Source organism: Antennarius striatus, chromosome 4 (assembly GCF_040054535.1).
Source record: "Antennarius striatus isolate MH-2024 chromosome 4, ASM4005453v1, whole genome shotgun sequence".
Lineage (NCBI taxonomy): Eukaryota > Metazoa > Chordata > Actinopteri > Lophiiformes > Antennariidae > Antennarius > Antennarius striatus.
Window position 1 is genome coordinate 15350655 of NC_090779.1, and position 20230 is coordinate 15370884.

The window sequence follows — 20230 nt, forward strand, 5'->3', positions numbered from 1 at the left end:
TCACTGTTATTCTGCACCCATAACAAGGTCTCATAAAAACGCCTCTGAGAAGATGATATCTCTCTTCAGTTCAGCAACTGTTTTCCAGCTGTGGGTTACAGTTGAAATCGTCACATCCAGTTTAACAACTTCCTCTTCTCTGCAGCAAGTTCTGTCAACTTCTGCACTGCTTTCCACTTTTATTCCTTCTGGTGTGTTTGCTGTGAATTTGTGAAGTGAAAAGCTACAAAGATTCTCATTGGTCGAAATCATTTCATATTCACCTAATTGCTAATTTGTTAAGCTACTGTTATTTGATTTTCCTCTTGTGTGTGGAAAATACATTGAGTTGGCACGAGATAATTTTCAATAACAATGATAAAAACATATTTAATGTAAAACATTGTTACAGTGGTGCAAATGGAGAAAATTGTCAGTTATTTCTGTTCTTTCTGTGGACCTTGGGGCAATTAAAAATTGACAATAAAAAATACTAAAATTCAGATCACAGATTAAAATTATGATGCAAGATGGATTGCTATCTTATTCTTTGACCAGATCACAAACACCTTTGATTACATCATATTGGTGTCTGTGTCTCCTCTGGTCTTTGTTAGTTCCGAATTTATAATGAACTGCTGGTTGTCTGTCACACAAAAAGAATGCAGCTAGGGAAAGCAAACTGGCTCCATTCATCGAGAATCCACAATACTGTGAAGGTATGGGTTTATTTTAATTGTGCATTTATTTGTGCATTTGCAAAACAGTAATTATAAAATATTATTTCAGTTTTATTCACTCAAATATTTATTTTTGATCTTACTCCTTCTCTAGTTCACTCGGCCACCATTGGCCACTAATTCTCTGTCAATCTTGACAGAAAGTCATGCACACTCTCAGGGGCTTTTAATAAAACCCAATTTTCAAAAAAGGTGGGATGCTGTGTAAAATGTAAAGAAAATAATCTGCAATGATTTCGAAATCATTGTGATGCAGAAATTTTACCACTGTGTTGAATCACCTGTTCTTTTGAGAATGACATACTTATTGCTCCAAAACCTGTATGTATCATATGTAAATTGTGTTTACAGACAGGCTTTTTGAAGTCTTCCTGAGCTCATCCAGAGTTGAAGAAGAAGAAGTATACTTTATTAATCCCGCAAGGGGAAATTACATAGTCACTCAGGTACAGTATATACATTTTTGTGTTAGTTTTAACCGTATACAGGCCCCCTGAACACAGCACACAATGGGGGCCTGTAAGCATGCAGTTAATACATCAAACTACACACATTGGGAGGCAGAGTGACGGGCAGCGGCTTTTGGAACGCGCCCCAATTGAGCAGCTTGTACGGGAGATGGTGCCTTGCTCAAGGGCGCCTCGGCAGTGGTCCGGTGATATCCTGGTGGGAGCGGGATTCGATCCACCGATGGCTGGGGCGATCTGTCTACAAGACATCTGCTCTTCCGCCACCCCTGTTGTCACAACAGAATCATCTCTGTTTTCAATGCAGTGATTTCACAACAGAATCTTGTCTATTTTTTAATAATTCAGCGCTCTCTACACTTGTCCACTCCATTGCATTTAGTCAAAATCCCTACAACACAGTGGGATGTTAACAGGCCACATTAGTGTAGAGAACCAGACTATTTTTATATAAAAATATAGCATTTAGTACGACTGTAATATGCAATTGTTTGTGAAGCTCAATTCATTTTTTAAGTAATAACTTATACCAAAGACATACTTGAGTTATCCCCAATTCATTTTAGAAAATAACTGAAATGCCAGTAACAACTAAACATTAAGGAGACTATGTAAAACATTCCTTACAATTTATAGCCACAGTTCCCTGTAGTTCCAGTGTTTAACCAACAGAGGGCGCAACAAGACAATTGCAGTCAGTCCTTATTCACCTAATCACTTACGTATGTACTTGCAAACATTTACATCAATCCAAAAAGTTGTCAGCACATTATTTAATCGAAGTAAAATAAAAGAATTAAGCTCCAGCAAACTTTCATCACGTTCGTGCTAATCACGGAAGCTAGAAGCCATTACATTATGTAGGATGATTTGTACAACCAGCTAGCAAAACCGTAGTTTCAACCGAGGGCTCCATTAATATGAAATGGAACCCCTTAATTGTCAAACGTTGTTTATTTAATTGTTCAAACTTAAAAGTCTTAAGGTAAATAAAAAAGAACAAAACAGCACCACCTTACCGTCTCGTAGGTCAGGCCTTGCAAATCAAAACGAGGATCACAATGAAACTCATCCAGTGTGAAGCGCGCGGCTGTTGTCTGCTCGAGCGCGAGCCTGCCGCTGTCACTGTCGTCCCGCTGCCAGACAGCTGCTGCTGGCTCGAGACATGTGGAGCTGGGCGCGAGGCGGGGGGGGGGGGGGGTGAGCCCATTTTACGAGCAACGATGTCAGCGAAGCTAGTCGACAGTCGGGCGCAGTTCTCCGGCACAGTGACAGTGTTGGCTTGACGGCGCTCCTGGACAGCGAAGGAGAGAAAAAGAGAGAATGAGAATTGTGGATTCAGCTTTTACTTGTAGGCACAGCGCAGCGGAAGGGAAGTTGCCCCAAAAGGTAAGCAGCGGCGACCATACTTCACTCCTAACGTCACGTTCGTCAACCGTCTGATGCCCCTCGTTCTGTATATCTAAAGGTTTTTGGAGCGCTGGTGTGTGGGTAGCCATTAGGAACAAATCGTTTGTGTCTTTATCTGGTCTTTGTTTTTCAGTTTGCCTTATCCAATTCAAGACAATTAACGTTCTTTGCACTAATTCTTAAGGGCTCCTAAAACCGTTATACGGTTTTACAGAAATACATCGTCTGTGCTGCTTCGGTCACTGGGAACAGATGGGATTTACTGTAAAAGTAAACGCGAAAAAAGAATAATGTGGTGACATTGTAACACCAGTGAATGAGCGCTTCTCATGGGGGTGCCTGATTTTGCTTTAGGAATCTCAGGCTTTCCAGCAGTAACTTGGACTTCAACCCCCCACCCTAAATGCTAGAACCATGTCTAGAGTACATCTGTCCCCCTCACCGGAATTCTCTTGTCATCCACTCCAACACACTATGCATTTCCTTTTTTGGTTGCGATGTCTAACATTGAAGACGATTCTCATTTTGTGTCAGTCTTGACATACAGCTTCAGATTTTAATTAATATGTACATGAGGCTTGATGTAAGGAAAAAAAAGACGTCTAAAAAACAAGAAGTGCTCTTTGGGGTGGATGAGGCTTTGCATTTCAGTGTATAATCATTGGAGAATGCCGGATTTCAGCCCATTGAACAAGTCACCAATGCTCCATCGTCCAGAAGTAGGCCAGTGGAGTGGTCTGTATGCCATGTCATGTCGTGAATGGGCCCCTTAGGAAGGTTAGGTGGGCGTCCTACTGCCTTAAAACTAGTCTACGGGGTGGGGGGAAGGCTGCAGACAGTCTGAGTGAATGAACTGCAGGATTTAGCTCTCAACCTCTGCCAGATGTCTGGTTGTTGCTGTTTTCGTGTTATTTTTGCCCCACTTGTTGTGTTTTTGTTTTCACTTTAGTCGATGTGCACGTTGTACAATCTCCATTAACTCTTTTCTGCAGTTCGAATGTATGTTTTTAATTATAGGCCTACAGCATTGTTTGCAGTGGATGCAGAGGAAATATAAGGGGTCAGATGGAACTTTTATGCATGAGTTTTTGTGTTTGTGCTCAAACATACTTTCAATTGGCATATTTGCAGTTGTATTCTCACAGTTGTTTAGGATCTGATGACGTCACAAGAGTCTACAGTCCATAGATTGTCATCACATACACCTATATGTGTCCTCAAGCATGTAGCATTTGATAGACCTTTGTTTTTGTCATGTGGTATTGTGAGTGCAGCATATGTGGTATGTGACACAGAGCTTGTGGTTTGAATAGGAAGCCCCTCATTTGAAGGTGTGATGAGTGACAGGCAAGAGCCATTCCATCTGGCTCGCTGCGTTTTTTCTTGTCTCTCTCATACTGAATTTCTGTTGATTTATTCATTGCATAGTCAAAAAAAAACCTCTCTCTTCTTGAACAAAAAAGTGGCTGCCATCACAGATGCCAGTAAAATTTATGCCACATGTGAGGCAGAAAATGTGAGACCAGACGATGTGTACGTGCCCACAAATTGCCTGAATGATAGTTTTACAGCAGCACTTGAAAAGTTTTTAAAAAACTGCAAAAAAGGATAATATTTCTTAGGTTCACACATTCTGCAGTGTATGCCATCATACGTACATACTGTACCTACACATAGTTTTATCATCAATGAATGTCTCATTTTACAGCCATGCATAATCTCTAGTGGATATTATTTCAGGGAAGAAGCATCAATAAGCTTTTTGTCAGTCTGAATAGTGTCTTTATGATGGGCGTCAAAGCCCAGTGTCACAAATAATGAAGCCTTTTGTCAAACATTAAAAGGACAGTGCTTTGGCCCTACTGTGTGACTACTGACACGTCTTGTCAGTTGTCTAGAAATCTTGTGCATGACCACATAGTTTATTTTGCCACAAGGTTCTTAGCTTTTCTCACATGAAAGATAATCCCAGAAATTCTGTTGCAGGACTATGGCCACACTCACACGTATGTGCTATTTCAACTTTCCATCTAAACAAACCTGCGTGTGGGGCAGATGGTTAGTGGAACTCACAGAAACAGTATACAAACGTCAAGTAGAAAAATGACATTGCAAATGTTTTTGATCTGATACTCATTATCCATGGTGTCACAGTGATGATAGTTACTATTAGTATCTTCATGCACAAGATTTATAGAATGTTTGGAAGCCCTTTTGTTAGATATATAAAATCAATTACTAGTTTTGTCATGTTTTGTATAATTGTAAATGGATGCCTTTGGACTGCTGGACAGAATAAAGCAATAGAAGATTTCACCTCGGAATTTTGGAAATGAATTTTCCTAATAGATTGGAAAAGAATTGATAGATTAACAATCCTTGATAAACTGGTATAATAAAGATAAACACTGCTCTCAATATTCGACAGTGATAATCAGATCAATGCAGTGCATCCATTACATTCAGCCTCTGCTAGAAACCATATTGAAACTTCCATGGATTGAACTTGTTCGAATTAGCCAAGCCTATTCCCCTCACTCTCTTGTTGGTAAAATTGAGGTCAAGCTTGTACTGAGATTGTAGGCTTAAAATAACTCCCCCAGTTAAAGGATGAGTGATAGCTCTATGGGATAGTAGCCCAAAGAGTTGTTTGGCATTTCTATAAGGGCTAAATTGAGCCATCTTGGAATTTCCCCTCTATGATTGTCTCTAGTTTGTTTTCTTTTGGATACCACTTCAGATTTGTGTTTTTTCCATTCTTACTCTACAAGACATACATTCCCATACTGGTTCTAAGTTAGGGTATAATTAATATTCCCCCCCCCCCCGTGAACGTCTGCTCCTTATTGCTGTGCTTGTAAACACAATTTGGGCATAAAAATGTTGATGACCTAATCGCCATAGGTGTATACACTGACTCTTTCACATTAACAGACTGGGTTCACACTTATTCCCCTTTTGGTGGTGTCTCGATAAAATCAGTTGTCAATCCCTATTTTACTGTTAACAAAGCAAAATTTTTATGCAGTGTTTTTCTTTTTTTGTTTGAAATGAACAACCTGCACACAATGTTGGTACACAAATCATCACAGACCACATACAACACATTTATAATAATGGTACGACATACGAAGCATTGAGATGAAAATCACGTTTCTGAGATGTCTGTTTTGCTGCAGCTGAAGTTCATTTGATGCAAGTTAAGGTGTATTTTTAGTTCTTTACGTTCCAAAATGAGAGCTTCACTGCAAGATTGATAACTTCTTGTCCTCTTACTAGGAAGAAGATTCATTTATGAGAAAGTGGCTTTCTGACCAAGGTCATGTGGTTTAGTGTCTATGAAGACTATTCCCATGACATTTCTGTCTTCCTCATATCATCCCTCAAAAAATGCCACCACTTTAGGAAATATCTGTCTGTAATATCTGGCCTGGTATTCCAGCTTCTGAGACTGGCTTTGGCCACTCGATCTCCTCGTCCTCGTCCTTCTCCTCCTGGTCCTCCTCTTCCTTCTCTTCCTCCTCCTGGTAACAAGAAGGCAGCAGCAAGGACCAGAGACAGTTCCCACAATGGGCCAGATGCTGGGTTAAGGTTAGGGAAGTTGTGTGCCCTCTTTCCCAGACTTTTTTTTTTCTTTGTTAAAATTATTATATGGTGAGTTGTGACTCTACGTTTGGTCTGCATGACTGTGGAAAAACAATAAGGCAGAGTGACAGGGGAGACGGTAGAAATTGAGAATGAAGCAGGACAGAAATCCCCTCTTGGGGACAACAAGCTATTCTAAGCCTCGTGCTTTTCCCCCTGTCCCTGATCTCTGGATGCTTCGCCTCCTGGTCGAACAAACTCTGTGTCACTTTAGCAGTAGAAAAGAATCAAGGGGAGACAAACAGCAAAAAACTCTTTTTTACTAATTATCTAAATTTGGGTTGATTCATCCCACTGTTTTCAAATTGATTTCCTCAGTGGTCACTTCAACCATCATCAAGAATAGAATCAAGAGTAGATTAAATTTATCAGTGAGTCAATATGCAAGGTCTGAGAGGAACCACTGGGGAAGAGTTAAACAATTGTCCATTGTCCATGCACCTCCACATCTGCAAGACACATTATACTAGCAAGGGTATCTTACCATTTGACATCTGTATTCTTGTATGGCTGGATGGTGAGAATATTAGTGTGGGAATTTGCCACTTTATAGGTAATTGGTTGTTATTGGTAGGAGGTTGTTTATTAAACCTATCATGAAACATTGCAGCATGTTTTTTTTAATTCCACTTTCTCATCATAGTGTGTTATGCACTCATATGGAACCACTCAATAACGTATGCCATAGTCCAGTTTTAGCAGCTGTACTGTATGTCTGAAGTTCCATTTGATCACCATTCGTTCATCTAAAGACAGATTGCTGAACATCTTGCACCAGCCTTCTTGGATTTCCTCTGGGATGAATTCAGTTATATTCTTATCATTCCTGTTTTATTAGAACTTGGCTTTATTTTGTCCAGCCAAATACAGCACTGCTTTTGAGAACATCTACCGAGGGTTTCACATGACTGCAGTTTGTGGCAGGGCTATGTGAACTTTGCAGTGACACTTCCTCCCATCTACACAGTGGAACAAGAAAGTCTCTACTGTTATCTCTTTTTCTGCTGCAAATCTAAGCAACCTCTTAAAAACAAACCACATTTCTTTCTCTACTTTTGCTATTTTTTTTCTTACTTAGGATATGCCCATACTAATATGTGCTCATTGTGTGTCTGGAAAAAAATGGAGCTCTGAAACCATCTGGGACTTCTTCCGACTTCTTCATGTGGAAATTGGAGCCATGTGGTCCCTTGTTAGCCTCCTTCCTGTCTATATTGGAATTATGTGCTTGTTCTCCACAAGCATAGTGAGCCTTGATGTTAAGCAAATGAATAAACAAAGGGGTAATCATATAGTGTAGCACTGCAAAACATTATTTGAAGTTTGATCATTATGAAATGTAGTCATAATGACTGCATTTATTTATTTATTTATCCATCCGTCTATCCATCGACCAATCAATCTATCAATCTATCTAGCTATGCTATTTTACTATCTAGCTATCTATTTATTTTTACTTTTTTGACAGGGACAATGCAGTCAAACATACTGTAGTTATAAGCTTGCAGCTGATTAGATGCATACAGTGTTTATAGTTAGTGCTAATTCTTTACTCCAGTCCCTGGTTGGGTTCTTGCACAATAGTGTAGTACAATCTAAATATATGTCATTTAAACAAAATCATACACTGTAATGTTACCCTCCTGAAATGTTCACATATCATTATGCTATTGACAAGATGTAAAAAAAACCTAAAAACTAAAACCCACCATTGTTACAAAAGTGGTGAAGCTAGATCTCTTCCGAAAAGATCCAGTAGACAGCCTAAGTCCATGCAGTTACATTTAAAATTTAGATGTTATTCAGATGGGGTTTTTTTTGGATGTTGTTGTTGATGTAAATGTGATGAAGGTGTGACGTCTGTTATATTAGCATGTCCGAAAAATTAATGCGTATACTGAACTCCACAAATGAGAAACAGGTAATAAACATGTCCTGCAGATTATCGGTTGTTTTCTTTGGGAAAAATTAAAATAAGATAGTATAGAGTGTGGCGATTACAATACTTTGAATGAGGTAATCTCAGCATGTGTGGGAGAGCTGGTTCATAAAACATGACAACGACACATGACAGAGATGAATTTGTGAGGTTAACCAGGTTGACTTAGTGCAGAACTGGAGCTGTATAATTTCAGAACCAGTGCCCTTTTGCTGACCACACAACAATGGAGTCATCATTCAGTGGCAAAGGGAACAAAATATCAACTTCTCTTTTGTTGCACTATTAGCCGTGTTCATAGAGGGTTTTAGTGCCAGACAGACTGTGTAGAACAGTGGTTCTTAACCTGGGTTCGATTGAACCCAAGGGGTTCAGTGAGTCGGTCTCAGGGGTTCGGCGGAGACGGAGGTCAAGACACACGCGAATCGCTGTGTACGTTTTACACATCGTGTCAATTTGTGATGACACACCCCCCTTAGCCATCACTGGCTGCAGGTGATCACGCTACGTCGATTAGCCTGCCTGTGCTACATAGGATTTTGCGCACTCAGTAGTCGATTTATGCCTGTCATGATGGCACGTTATCTGATTTCTTTCTTAATGTTTTAATTCAGAGTAACTGTTGAGCAAAAAAAGAAAGTGGTCGGACGAATATGTGCAACGTGAATTTACATGTACTGTATAACGGAACGTGATGGGAGTCAGCGTTCTGCATGATTTGCAATGTCAAGTTGAGCAACTCTAGTCTCGCACTGGCAAAAATAAAGGAACACTCTTTTAAGCTGCATGGAAAATAAAAGTAACAGACTTTTCCTGTGAAAATGACATAAGAGTAGTACTTGCCAAGGTGAAGCCACACATATCTGAAATGGTCTCTCAATAACAGCAGAAGTCACACTGATTTGCAGGTAGGTCATTTCATGTGAGTTCATGCACTGTCTTGGTTTTGTTCTTTGAAAAAGGTGACATTAATGCACAATTCATTAAATACACCAGTAAAACATACACTTATGTCTTAAATTTTAAAAAAAACAAAAAACTTTTTTTTACTAAAGAACGGTTCGGTGAGTGAGCATATGACCCCGGCAGGGTTCGGCACCTCCAACAAGGTTAAGAACCACTGGTCTAGAACAAACTTGACTTGAGAATTTGATAAATCTGCCCTTTGGGGCTTCGATGCAATGTTTGTAAGTATGATTAAAAACAGCAAGCATGACAGGAAGTCCCCACCTCTGTAGCTTCAGTGGAGCTATTTACTGTCTTAGTTGTCAGCTATTTTCCACTCCCTGAAGTAGTCCCACTTAAAAATGCACACACATTACATACCTACGCACTAAATACACACCCCTCACCTAACCCAGTTCCGGGTCGTTTGCCAGATTTTTTCTAATCTTAAACTTGCTCTTGTATAATCTTCTGACTGCTAGTCAGATTAAACAGTTTTGGAAGAGAGTACTTGTGCTTGATCATCTCAGTGAAGTTGGGGGAAAAACATATTGAATGAAATATGAATATTAAAGTCAGTTTAGCAAACCCATTTGAATGAAGTATCATCAGTGTTTTGACCTGCTTCCAGAGTTGAGTTCACAAGAGTAGGAACTCTAGGAGCTGGCAAAATGTAATGAAAAGTTTATTAAAAAATCACATTTCAGACAGGAAAAATAGCATTTTTCTTATTCCCAAGTGTCAGGATTACAGCTTTACCCCCAGAAAGTTACATGTCCCAGTACATTTATCTGTGACATTTGAGGATACACATGTATTAACTGTTATGATTGTTGCTTTGGAGATAAATGTTGAAAGGCAGTTTTGATCAAAACTGTGTCATTCAGTAGGCAAGATTAAGAATGCTTTGCGAGCTGTTGCTGGTTTCAGTAATGTGCTGAGAATTTACAGGCAAGCTAGATTTACAGCTTTGTCAAAACAGGAAGTGATGTCAAATAGGTTGCAGGCTCAAAGTGTTGTATCCTGTAAGCAATCAAGTCGTCAGACTTTAGCCATACAGGAAGGCGTTTTTTCAACCATTAACTACATGGCACTGCAGCCCACTGCCTTAAGATCCCCAACCCCCTTCAACCACCTACCTTACTCCCCACACATTTTGAGTGACGTATGGCAGATTTGTTTCCATACTTGTGTCTTTGTGCTTCAGCTCCCCCAGGTGTTATGTTCAAGTCTGCTTGCATGATGGCTGTCCTAATCTCTACTGCTGACTCCCTTTTTTTCCTCCAGATCCCCACAACATCTTGCCACCTTTCTCGTCACCACTTGAAAAGGGCTTTCCTGACTCAATTCTCTTTGCACCAACAGCAACATGTAATGTTTTTGACTAAGTTCCACTGATCCATGAAGAGCGCCTCGGCTCTGCTGGTGACTCACAACCAAAATCTCAGTGTTAATGTGAAGTGACCACCTTGTGGGATTACTCACATCTTTCCTGCTGACTACAAACATAATTTCTGGATAATTTAAGGCTTTGTCAGTATAAATGTTCTGCTTGGTTAGAGGATTTTTTAAACACACACTTTTCAGTCCTCCATCTTTGCAGTCATTTGTTTACCTTCCTTCCTCACCTCATCTCAGAGACTCAACCCATGAAGTAAATAAAGGGGACCTAAAGATGAGGCAAAACAGACATTTATACAAATTTACGTATGAGTAATGTAAGATACTAAAACTTCAGGCTCAATTTCAGCCTCACCGTTGTTTCTTCTCTACATCTTGACATTTTAATTCTTCCTGTAAAGTATGAGGTGGAACCAATATGTTAAAACCATGTTTGTGTCATCTACCTAAAAGACAACTCTCTCTGTTGTTCAGAAATAATAATGATGCCTCAAAACAGAAATAGTTGGATTTGAGATAAATGGGCTTGTAAAAAGGAAGTACTAGAACAGTATTTGTACAGTGGCTCAGGGTCACTGAACACCTGTTAGACAAGAGACATAGTTACTTTAACAGACAACTGGATGCTGGATTTGTTGTAAGTTTGTGTTTAACTGACTAAGTATCACAGCAAATATTGCCTCCAGAAATATCAGTAAAGACCAATCATGTTATAAAAACCTTATGCAGTTTCTGAACAAATATGTATGGCATATGACAAACAACCGTGTCTTTCGGTTTGATGACCTCTGATGTAATCCATAACTTGTCGTGTTATTGTGCCCAGCTCTCTGGAATAATTAGTTGAGGTGATATGTCTCGATGATTGTACTGAATTGTGTCCCACTTTGCATGAGGCACATCATGATCTGTAGGGGAACGTTTCTGGGTGTTTGCGTTAGGGTTAGGGTTAGGGTGCTTTCACACCTGTTGCAAGTAGGCAAACTCAACATAAATAAGCCTGAGGCCTCAGCTGGCTACACTTGCTTCAAGTGTCAGTGAAAGTGTCATTTTGATTAATTGCCCTAAAAACAAAAACTTTAAATCCTAAATGTTCGATCTAACAAATTTAGCTTTCTGGTAGACAGCCCCTAAAAATCTCTTGTCTTGTTTGCTCAAAGGATTGTATTTCCACTGTTTTTTGTTGACTTCATTTCCTGTCATTCACCATGCCTTTGAGACATAACTGGAATATGGTTCATATCCAAACGTCACACTCAGATGCTGACCTGACAGGGACTGGGGAGGCTGTCCTCTCTTTGGCAATGATTCAGCCTCGACAACTGCTTAACAGCTGAGTGTGCTGCCAGATCACATCAACCAATGGATGGTGAGAGGCAGGCCTCAAATGAGGCGACGGGGTCAGGTATGGGTGAGAAAAGATGTCGGGTGGAGGCCACAGGAGCATTGCCATTCTGATTTCACTGATGATCTTTTTTTTCCACATTATTGCTTCTTTAGAGGGTGACATTCCCAGTTTATCATCCTTACATTTCATACATGCCTCTTGTGACCCACTGGCCTTTCTCTAACTGTCTGGTGATGGTACACAGTTGGTAATCTCTGTTTTGTCTACCGAGGCTCTGACCACAACAGTAGTTGCTGGTTTGCTTTTTCAGAACCAATCACCAATATTTTTTGCTTGTGAGTACTTAGTGACGCTGAAATGGTTGATTCCATTCTTGATGATTGTTAATGTCATTGTTCTCTGCCTCCTTCCAGATTTGGACATGAAGAAGGACATAGACACGCTGATAGCAGAGGAGCGTGCTGAAATCATTAATAAATATGACAAGGTATGTGTGTGTGCAAAGGAATAACCTTTGACACTCTCAACTCTGGACCTTTCATATCAAACAAAAATATTATATCTGGAGGTTTTAAATAGCTTTAAATTATTCAGATTGTCATGTGTCAGTTGGATGTGACCCAGTTCTGACTAGCTCTTCATTGGCACAGATTTCAACCACTGCCACATATCAGGTTCCAAAGCAGTGTCCTTTTATTCAGTATTTTCCAAAATGAAATGCTAAGCATACAGTACATACAAAAAACTAAATGGTCTTTTTTGTACAGGGAAGCCCTCAGTGGTGCCTGCAGTATGTGACCTAAAAATGAAAAACAGGTCACATAGCTACTGCTAATTTCACACGTGTTCTTAACAATTGAGGATTAAAACTCTTTCAAGCTAGGGACAAGAAAACAAGACAAAGGTGTGAACAGTGAAAAAGGAGACACAAAACAATGGATTTTTGTTTCTTATTTTGCCTACAACCTACTTAAAAAGTGCTCTGTGGTATTTGGGTGTTTCAGGGAAGGCAGGAGGGCATCAATATTGACCCATGGGAGGATGCAGACTACAGCATTTATAAGGTCACCGACCGTTTCGGCTTCTTGCAGTAAGTCACTCGATTTGAAGTTATGAGTTTCCTCGTTATGAGTGAAATCCTAGGTGACAGTTTCTTCCTCATTTCTTCTCCTACCTTGTTTCTCACATTAAGGATGATTATTAGTTTTTCACTGATCATTCTTTCCTTTCAATATCCCTGTTTCTAACACGTCTTGTGGGTTTTTTCATTTCTGCTCCAGTGAGGAAGAGCTGCCAACACCCAGTGTGCTTGAAGAGAAGGTAACATCTTTTAGTCCATACTTTGACCTATTTTTATCCTTTCACATACGCGGTGGACCACATGTATGTCTGTCTTTGCTCCCCTCAGCAAAAGCAGCATGAGATAGAGCGAGTAGAAAAGTGGCTGAAGATGGTCAAGAACTGGCCAAAGTACAAGAATTGTGAAAAGGTACAAAATTGAGTTAGGGTGCTCCAGGAGACTTGTTTTTCCATACCATGTGATGTATCATTTCCTTTTATGTAATAATCTGTTCCATGGCCCCTTTTAGCCACAAGTTATTCCTTTATCCTTCCTTCTCTGGTCTAAGCAGTCATCAAGGCTGTATGATATAACAGCTTCTACATATGACCATGTTCCTCTTCTCTCTGGTGTGTTTATATCTGTTCACACATCTCTATTTCATATGTTTCAGCTGGTGAAGCGTGTTTATAAAGGCATCCCTCTGCAGCTCAGAGGGCAGGCCTGGTCCTTGCTGTTGGATATAGAGAAAGTTAAACAAGAGAACAAAGGAAAATATGAGGTAATGCAATGATGAGACTTCTAAAATATGGACATTGGCAGTCTTGAAACTTCAGGTTATATTTGTCCTCTTTCTGTCCTCCAGAAAATGAAGCAGCAGGCTCGTATGTTCTCCGCAGAGATCAAACAGATAGACCTAGATGTCAACAGAACTTTCAGGAACCACATCATGTTCATGGATCGCTTTGGTGTCAAGTAAGTTCTTGGCTTCTCTCAGCAAAAAGCTGCAGCATGTAAATGTTTACAAATTACACTGAACCAGCGCCTCATAATTCAAATAATTACTGCGTCTTTAAATGAGCCACCTTACAAACAATGAATAATTTGTTTCTAAATATGAACACTCCTGTTGGATCGTATGAAGGCTCCTCAAAACGTTCACCTTTAAAGTACATTTTATCAGCTTTCATAACAAATGTCTCAAGTCCCTTTGTGTCATGCGGATGTGGACCAAGTTCTTGTTTTTGTTATCTTTGCTTCGTCTCTGACAGGGTGTCACCTCTGGCCTAAACCTTGAGGCACATGCACGCACACACACACACAAAGACACACAAACACGCACACACACACACGGCAGTTTCCTCTCTGTTTTATTAGCCTTCCTGTCAGAGCACAAAGCACCACAGGAAATTGCATTCATACAGAATGTTCACTGACATCAAACGTGCATCTGATCTGAGAAAACACACCCAATAAATACAAATCTTAATCTACTAAACAGAACAATTAGGAGAACAGCCAGTTGAAATTAGGAGAGGGGCATTCCTGTCAGTTTAACACTTGTGGGTGAGGGCCCTCCTCTTGGCTTTTGTATTTTACTTCCTCTAAACAAACCAAAACACTGCTCCATCCTGCCTGTCTGCCCACTCCTTCCCTGTCCTGGTGTCATAGGCAAACTGACAGCTATTTTAAGTTTCTTTCCTGTTTCTGTCGCTGTCTGTAAGCATGTATTTACTATGTAGGCCTGAGGGGAAGACATTGCTCATGTGTGCATTCAATTTGTTAATGGCCTGCTTCGCTTGCTACACATTTCTACACACATATACACAGACTGTAATCAGACTGCACAACTCAACCCTTTGGTTATAGAAGCTTCACTAAAGATACACAAAAAAAACTTTACAGCCCAGTTCTTTGTTTTCTGACAGTGTCTACAGCACTAAAAAGTTGAACATCTTTTCAAGCATGAGCTTCACTAAATACTAAAGCAAAGCTAAGGTGTTTTGTATGACCAGTGGAAGACGGACAGACTATCCTTCCACACAGATTTCCTGACACCAATGCTGCTGGGCTTTGTCAGCCTCCCCCACAAATCTTTGCAGATGTTATGAATTTGTTTGCTTGTCGACTGAATTATTTTCAGGATGGGTTTGTTGAGAAATTGTTACTCATGTGGGCTTGGGGAACTTTCACTTCTTAATAGTCTGTGACTGAACATGCTCTCTGTTTGCTTCATTGTTGCTAAGGAACCATATCTGAGTTTTAACTGGTGGTTCCTCTGTTCCCTCTCTAGGCAGCAGGCGCTGTTTCATGTGCTAGCAGCATACTCCGTGTACAACACAGTAAGTATGAAATGTACAAGTCATTAAACCTATGACTTGTACTGTATGTACCAAGATGTTGTCAGTGGATCTGAGTATAGCCTCTATTTTGACATACGAACATAGTTTAATTGGTATACAGTATGACCTTTAAGTAACCATAAATTGATGCTGTCTGTTAGGAAAGAAAATATTACCACTCAGACACAAGTGCAGTACATTACATCTAACTACATGCAAACACAGTCCAGCTCTGTACTTGTGATACGTCTCTGTGGTTGGTACCTGCGTGTTAAAGGTGTCATAGCCAGAGGAAATGGGCATATGCTGTTCCGCTTTCCCCTCCTCACACACTGCTCAGAAGAAACTGGGTCAGTAGGAGAGCGAAAGAGAGAAGGGGGGGGGGTGTTTGTCATTTTTCCTATGTGATAGTAGAGAGGAATGTGGAGAATGTGTATTTTAACCTCAGTATAGCCCCAATTATATTTACTGTATTTCCTTGAAAGGATGTTTTTGAGAGTTAATGTCTAGAAGTGCAACATATCAGCACTAATATGGAAAAGAGTGTGTGTCAGATTTTGTGTGTCTATTCCTGACAGAAGCAATGTTTTCATTGGAAATGGTTGCATCAGAATGTAGTCAAAAGATAGATTACTGAGAATGTATGTTGGGCTATCTTAAATATTTGGACATCCTTTGGTAAAGTGTTTATAATATCATAGCTATGTCTACACATCGTCCACAGCTACTTGTACACACTATAACCACACACTTCTGTAATCTGCTTTCAGACCACATCAGATGTTTAGTTGCTCCAGGTGTTTTTTTGTGTATGGACTTAAATAGGGAAGAATTGCTCTCATTTGGCCATTCTGTTTGATTGAACTTGTCTATTCTTTGTGCCCACAGGAGGTGAGCTACTGCCAGGGGATGAGTCAGATAGCTGCCATGTTGCTCATGTACCTGAATGAAGAAGACGCCTTCTGGGCTCTGTCTCAGCTCCTCACCGACTGCAAGCATGCCATGCACGGTGAGGAAGAGACAGAAATGAACAACACAAGTCGATTAATGTTGGCAAATAATGTGGTCCGAGTTGATAACCTTGTACACGCCTCGTTTAGGTTTTCAAATGTGTACAAAAATCATCGAGTGTGTATAAGACTTGAACAAACCTCTTGGGCTAGGAAAAGGAGGTTGGTTATAGAGGGTCTTTTTTCAATTATTTCAAAGTCTTCAAGACATTTTTATGTAATACTTCTACTATACAAGGCTGCAGACCTAATTATTAGACTAAACCACAATCTCAACTGTTTCTGTAAAAGCACTTTTAAAAAAAATTCCTGCCGTCTGTTTTTAGTGCCTTTGATCAACTCCTTTCAAAAGGAATACAACTTTAGTAAATACTTATCTGCCATCAGTACACATCATTCATGATTTGCTAAATTTTTTTTCACCCTGCTAGGATTCTTCATTCCAGGATTTCCCAAGCTGCAGCGTTTCCAAACCCACCACGAACTGATCCTCTCCAAGATGCTGCCAAAGCTGAAGAAACACCTGGTAAGGTAGAGCTTATCTGTCCAGGAAAAGGACACAGAAGAGGGGTCATTAGTGGAACTGTGGTTAATTCATTTGGGTCATTCCTCATCATTTGATTTATGTTGAACTGTTACTAGCTTTATAATTGAAACCAGATCATGGGAAGAGATTTCCCATTGAGACTATTACTCATCATTATTCATGATTTTATGTTCCATAGGACAAGGAGCAGATGACATCAGGGATTTATACCACCAAATGGTTTTTGCAGTGCTTCATAGACAGAGTGAGTATTTGAATTCCCCAAAGAACTGTGACACGCTAAAAATCAGCTGTATTCTGCCGTGCATTCTGATGCTTTTATCATAAACACAGTCTCACATCTGGAGTGCTTTTATCACTTTTAATCAGATTGACTGTGGTGCTGTGTATCTTGCATAACAGACCCCATTCACCCTCACCCTGCGTTTATGGGACATCTACATATTGGAAGGAGAAAAGATGCTAACTGCAATGGCTTACACAACCTTCAAGTTGCACAAGAGTGAGTAAGAGACGAATGCACCGATGTTCCAGCGATGTTGAATGAGTCAAACCGACTTCAGACTCAAATCCAGCTGCTAGCTAAGGCTGATGTTGCTATTAGTTAGTGTTACTAGGTAGATTACATCACACGTGCCCTTTGCTCAGCTGCTTCGTAACTGGATGTCTTACATAATGCAAGTGGCCGGTTGCTGTGGAGAAGAATCAAAAGCTGACTTTTTATTGGATGCCTGTATGTGCATAGCCTCAGCACATTGGTTGAATTCTTGCAAAACAGCACCTCCAATCATTTCTTTACCTTGTGCTGTGAAGTTGAGCCTGCATTGAGGCACTGTCTTATATATTATTTATATGTATGGTTTATGTGATGTGTGATCTCAAGGATTTGCATTCCCCATGCTATGAGTTTAACTATCTTCTTTTTTGTGCCTGTGTTGTGTGTGTAACAATAGAGCGCATACAGAAGCTTCAGTTGGAGGAGTTAAGAGAGTTTCTGCAGGAGCAGCTGGCTGTTTCTTTCTTCCTGCCTGATGACGTGGTGGTTGAACAGTTGCAGGCTGCAATGTCTGAGCTTCGCAGTAAAAAGCTGGACCAACCTCCACCAGGTGCAGATGTGTTCTTTTATTTATTCACCTCTTTGTCTCATAAATCTTTTATTTTTCTTTCGTCACTGAATTATCTATCCACACTTTTTTCCATTAGCCAAGTCAGAGGAGTTGCCAAAGAAACCTCTGGGCCAAGAGAGACCAGTTCTTCTTCTACCTTTGCAGCCAGATTCACCTCTGGAAGTAAAAATAAATCTACAGCCCTACAGCCAGTGCAGTACAGAGGCCAAGCAATCAGATGGCATCACCATACACCAGACTACTTCCTCTGTGAGGGCTCAAGACTCAAAGACTGTCATTTTGCCATCACCGGAACCAGTTTTAATCCACACACAGGGTACACATTCTCCTGTAAGGCCGTGTAGAGCACCTCCATTACCACCAAAGGCAGATAAATATGGTGTGAAGGTCCGTTTGGGCCACGATGTGAAGGAGACTGTTCGTGAAGTAAGTCAGGCCGGGGATGTAGGAATACAGGCCAGCTCGTCTAGACTCCCAGAAACTGAAGAGCAGCCTTTGGAGTGGCCCCCTCCCTATGAGCCCTCTGCTTTGGATGTTCTTACTTTGGAGAATGAAGAGATTTTGAACCTTCCAGAACTGCCACCTCCACCTTTATTTTACCCTGAGGATAACAACCAAATACCTTTGGATACAGAATCACCTCAAGTGGAGACTAGCCCAGAGACCCTATGCTGCCCGCCTCCCCCCAGCTCATCCTCCCCACACGCCACACTAAAGCCATCTGCAAAACCATGCTTAAAACCACCCACGTCTCTTGACCTGACACAGAAAAATTGTCCTTCCTCAAAGCCTTCCCCTCCCCGTGGCTTCACCACATCCTCCTCTGGCTTTTCCAGACTTCCTCTCCCAAAACCGTCCAAGTTCCCGGTCTCCCTCTACGTCCCGGTGAACCCTGGAGACCGGCGGCCCTCCAACACCTCCCAGTACGACAACCTTTCTGAAGCTGATGAAGACAACCGCTATCTGGAGAGACCACTGGGTTCCACGCCTGAGGAAATTCCCAACATGCATGGTGAAACTCGACGTAACATTGGCAGAGACAATGACCCGGCTCTACGCCCTTCACCTCCATCTCTTGTAGTTTGCCCTTCAGTCACCTCCCCTCCTCCACCTGTTTTTGCTGACAGACAGGCTCCCTTCCAATGCTATGCTGCCAGCTGTGCAGAAACACATAGGGCCACCTCACCCAGCTACTCCAAGCCTTTCTCTAGGGGCCCCAGGGACCATTCTGCTTTCCCAGCACCACTGTTATACACGGGGTCTCCTCCAGGCCATTCCAGGCTCTCAGGACATTCAACAGCAGGGGTGCCATTGGTCCGATCCAACCCAAACTTTTGTATAATGTCCCCAGGTGGACAGCAGCTTCCCAAGTCAGTGACTTTCTGAAATTTCTTAAAACCAGTGAAGAGTTAAAGCTCATGGCAGTACGATTCTGACTCTGAGATAAAGTTTTCATTTTCAAAGCCATGGAAAAGGTGAAAGGCCAGTAGCTATTCAGTGTTTTATGTGTGTTTTGCTGTGTGTTTGTTGATGATAGGGGATTGTTTAATTCATATTCGGCACGTTTTACAAGGACAGTAAACTGTCTCTGTGGAATCTGTGGCAGTCTGATTTGCAGTGTGTCAACTCATCTACTTGTGTTAGTGTGTCATTCCAGTTTGTTTGTTTTTGTTTGATAGATGGTAGTGAGACATTTGTATTGAAATAAGGTGATTTAACACCAGCCGTTTTTTTCACCATTGCTTCATCATTGTTCCAACAAAGTGTCTTAATCTGGTTGCTATACACTGAGACTAGCAAGGGCTTTTGAGGTTGTTGAGTAGGGTCATTGTTGCTAAAGCAACCACTGCCAGTGCATTTAGTGTACAATCTGTGCGGGCTCAAATCTTATAGTGTGTTAATCTGTGACTGTAATTATAACAAGATCTGTATCTTTAGGCCAGTTGATAACAAAGGACCAATAAACCAGGTTGCACCAAATTATTTTTCCTACAGACTGTTTATAGAATCCAATTAAGTTGTAACCACCAAGGATGGGGGGACCTGTGTAATCTCTGAAACTTGTTCATTTGCATGAAGCCCAGTCAGGTGAAACTTTTTACCCCATAAGGGCTGTTTCAGGTATTTTGCTGCTTTACAATATATTAACCTTTTTAGATTCCTTAAGATGCTGTCAAGTTCAGTTTGTGTTCAATCTGTTTTCCAGTGTACAGGTATTTCACCACAGTCCTAAGCTGCTGCACTTATGCATGGATCAAGTCAAATGTGGA

At 40.8% G+C, this 20230-nt stretch overlaps 1 protein-coding gene and 1 long non-coding RNA gene across 3 annotated transcripts; one reads left to right on the plus strand and one right to left on the minus strand.

Moving 5' to 3' along the window:
• Window positions 1-446: 446 nt before the first annotated feature.
• Window positions 447-3341, minus strand: LOC137593573 (uncharacterized). 2 transcript variants are annotated; one of them, XR_011035137.1, is made up of 3 exons: window positions 3039-3341; window positions 2206-2480; window positions 447-1455 (listed from the first exon to the last, which is right to left on the minus strand). It is a non-coding gene; the product is annotated as an uncharacterized lncRNA (long non-coding RNA). The 2 variants fall into 2 exon arrangements; XR_011035138.1 differs by lacking the exon at window positions 3039-3341 and adding an exon at window positions 2596-2997.
• Window positions 2437-20115, plus strand: si:dkeyp-19e1.3 (uncharacterized). The gene is made up of 14 exons (XM_068312405.1): window positions 2437-2575; window positions 12288-12361; window positions 12879-12964; window positions 13155-13194; window positions 13283-13363; window positions 13608-13715; window positions 13800-13909; window positions 15228-15276; window positions 16165-16285; window positions 16718-16812; window positions 17012-17077; window positions 17236-17335; window positions 17787-17939; window positions 18037-20115. Exons 2-14 carry the CDS (start codon window positions 12296-12298, stop codon window positions 19344-19346), a joined length of 2385 nt encoding a protein of 794 aa, XP_068168506.1. The 5' UTR covers window positions 2437-2575; window positions 12288-12295; the 3' UTR covers window positions 19347-20115.
• The last annotated feature ends 115 nt before the right edge of the window (window positions 20116-20230 follow it).

Excerpts from the sequence above, each read along its gene's own strand:
- si:dkeyp-19e1.3 (XM_068312405.1), top strand. The coding sequence starts at position 12,296 with ATGAAGAAGGACATAGACACGCTGATAGCAGAGGAGCGTGCTGAAATC. Across the intron at positions 13,195-13,282 it reads CCAGTGTGCTTGAAGAGAAG|CAAAAGCAGCATGAGATAGA; the intron begins GTAACATCTTTT and ends TGCTCCCCTCAG. Across the intron at positions 13,364-13,607 it reads AGTACAAGAATTGTGAAAAG|CTGGTGAAGCGTGTTTATAA; the intron begins GTACAAAATTGA and ends CATATGTTTCAG.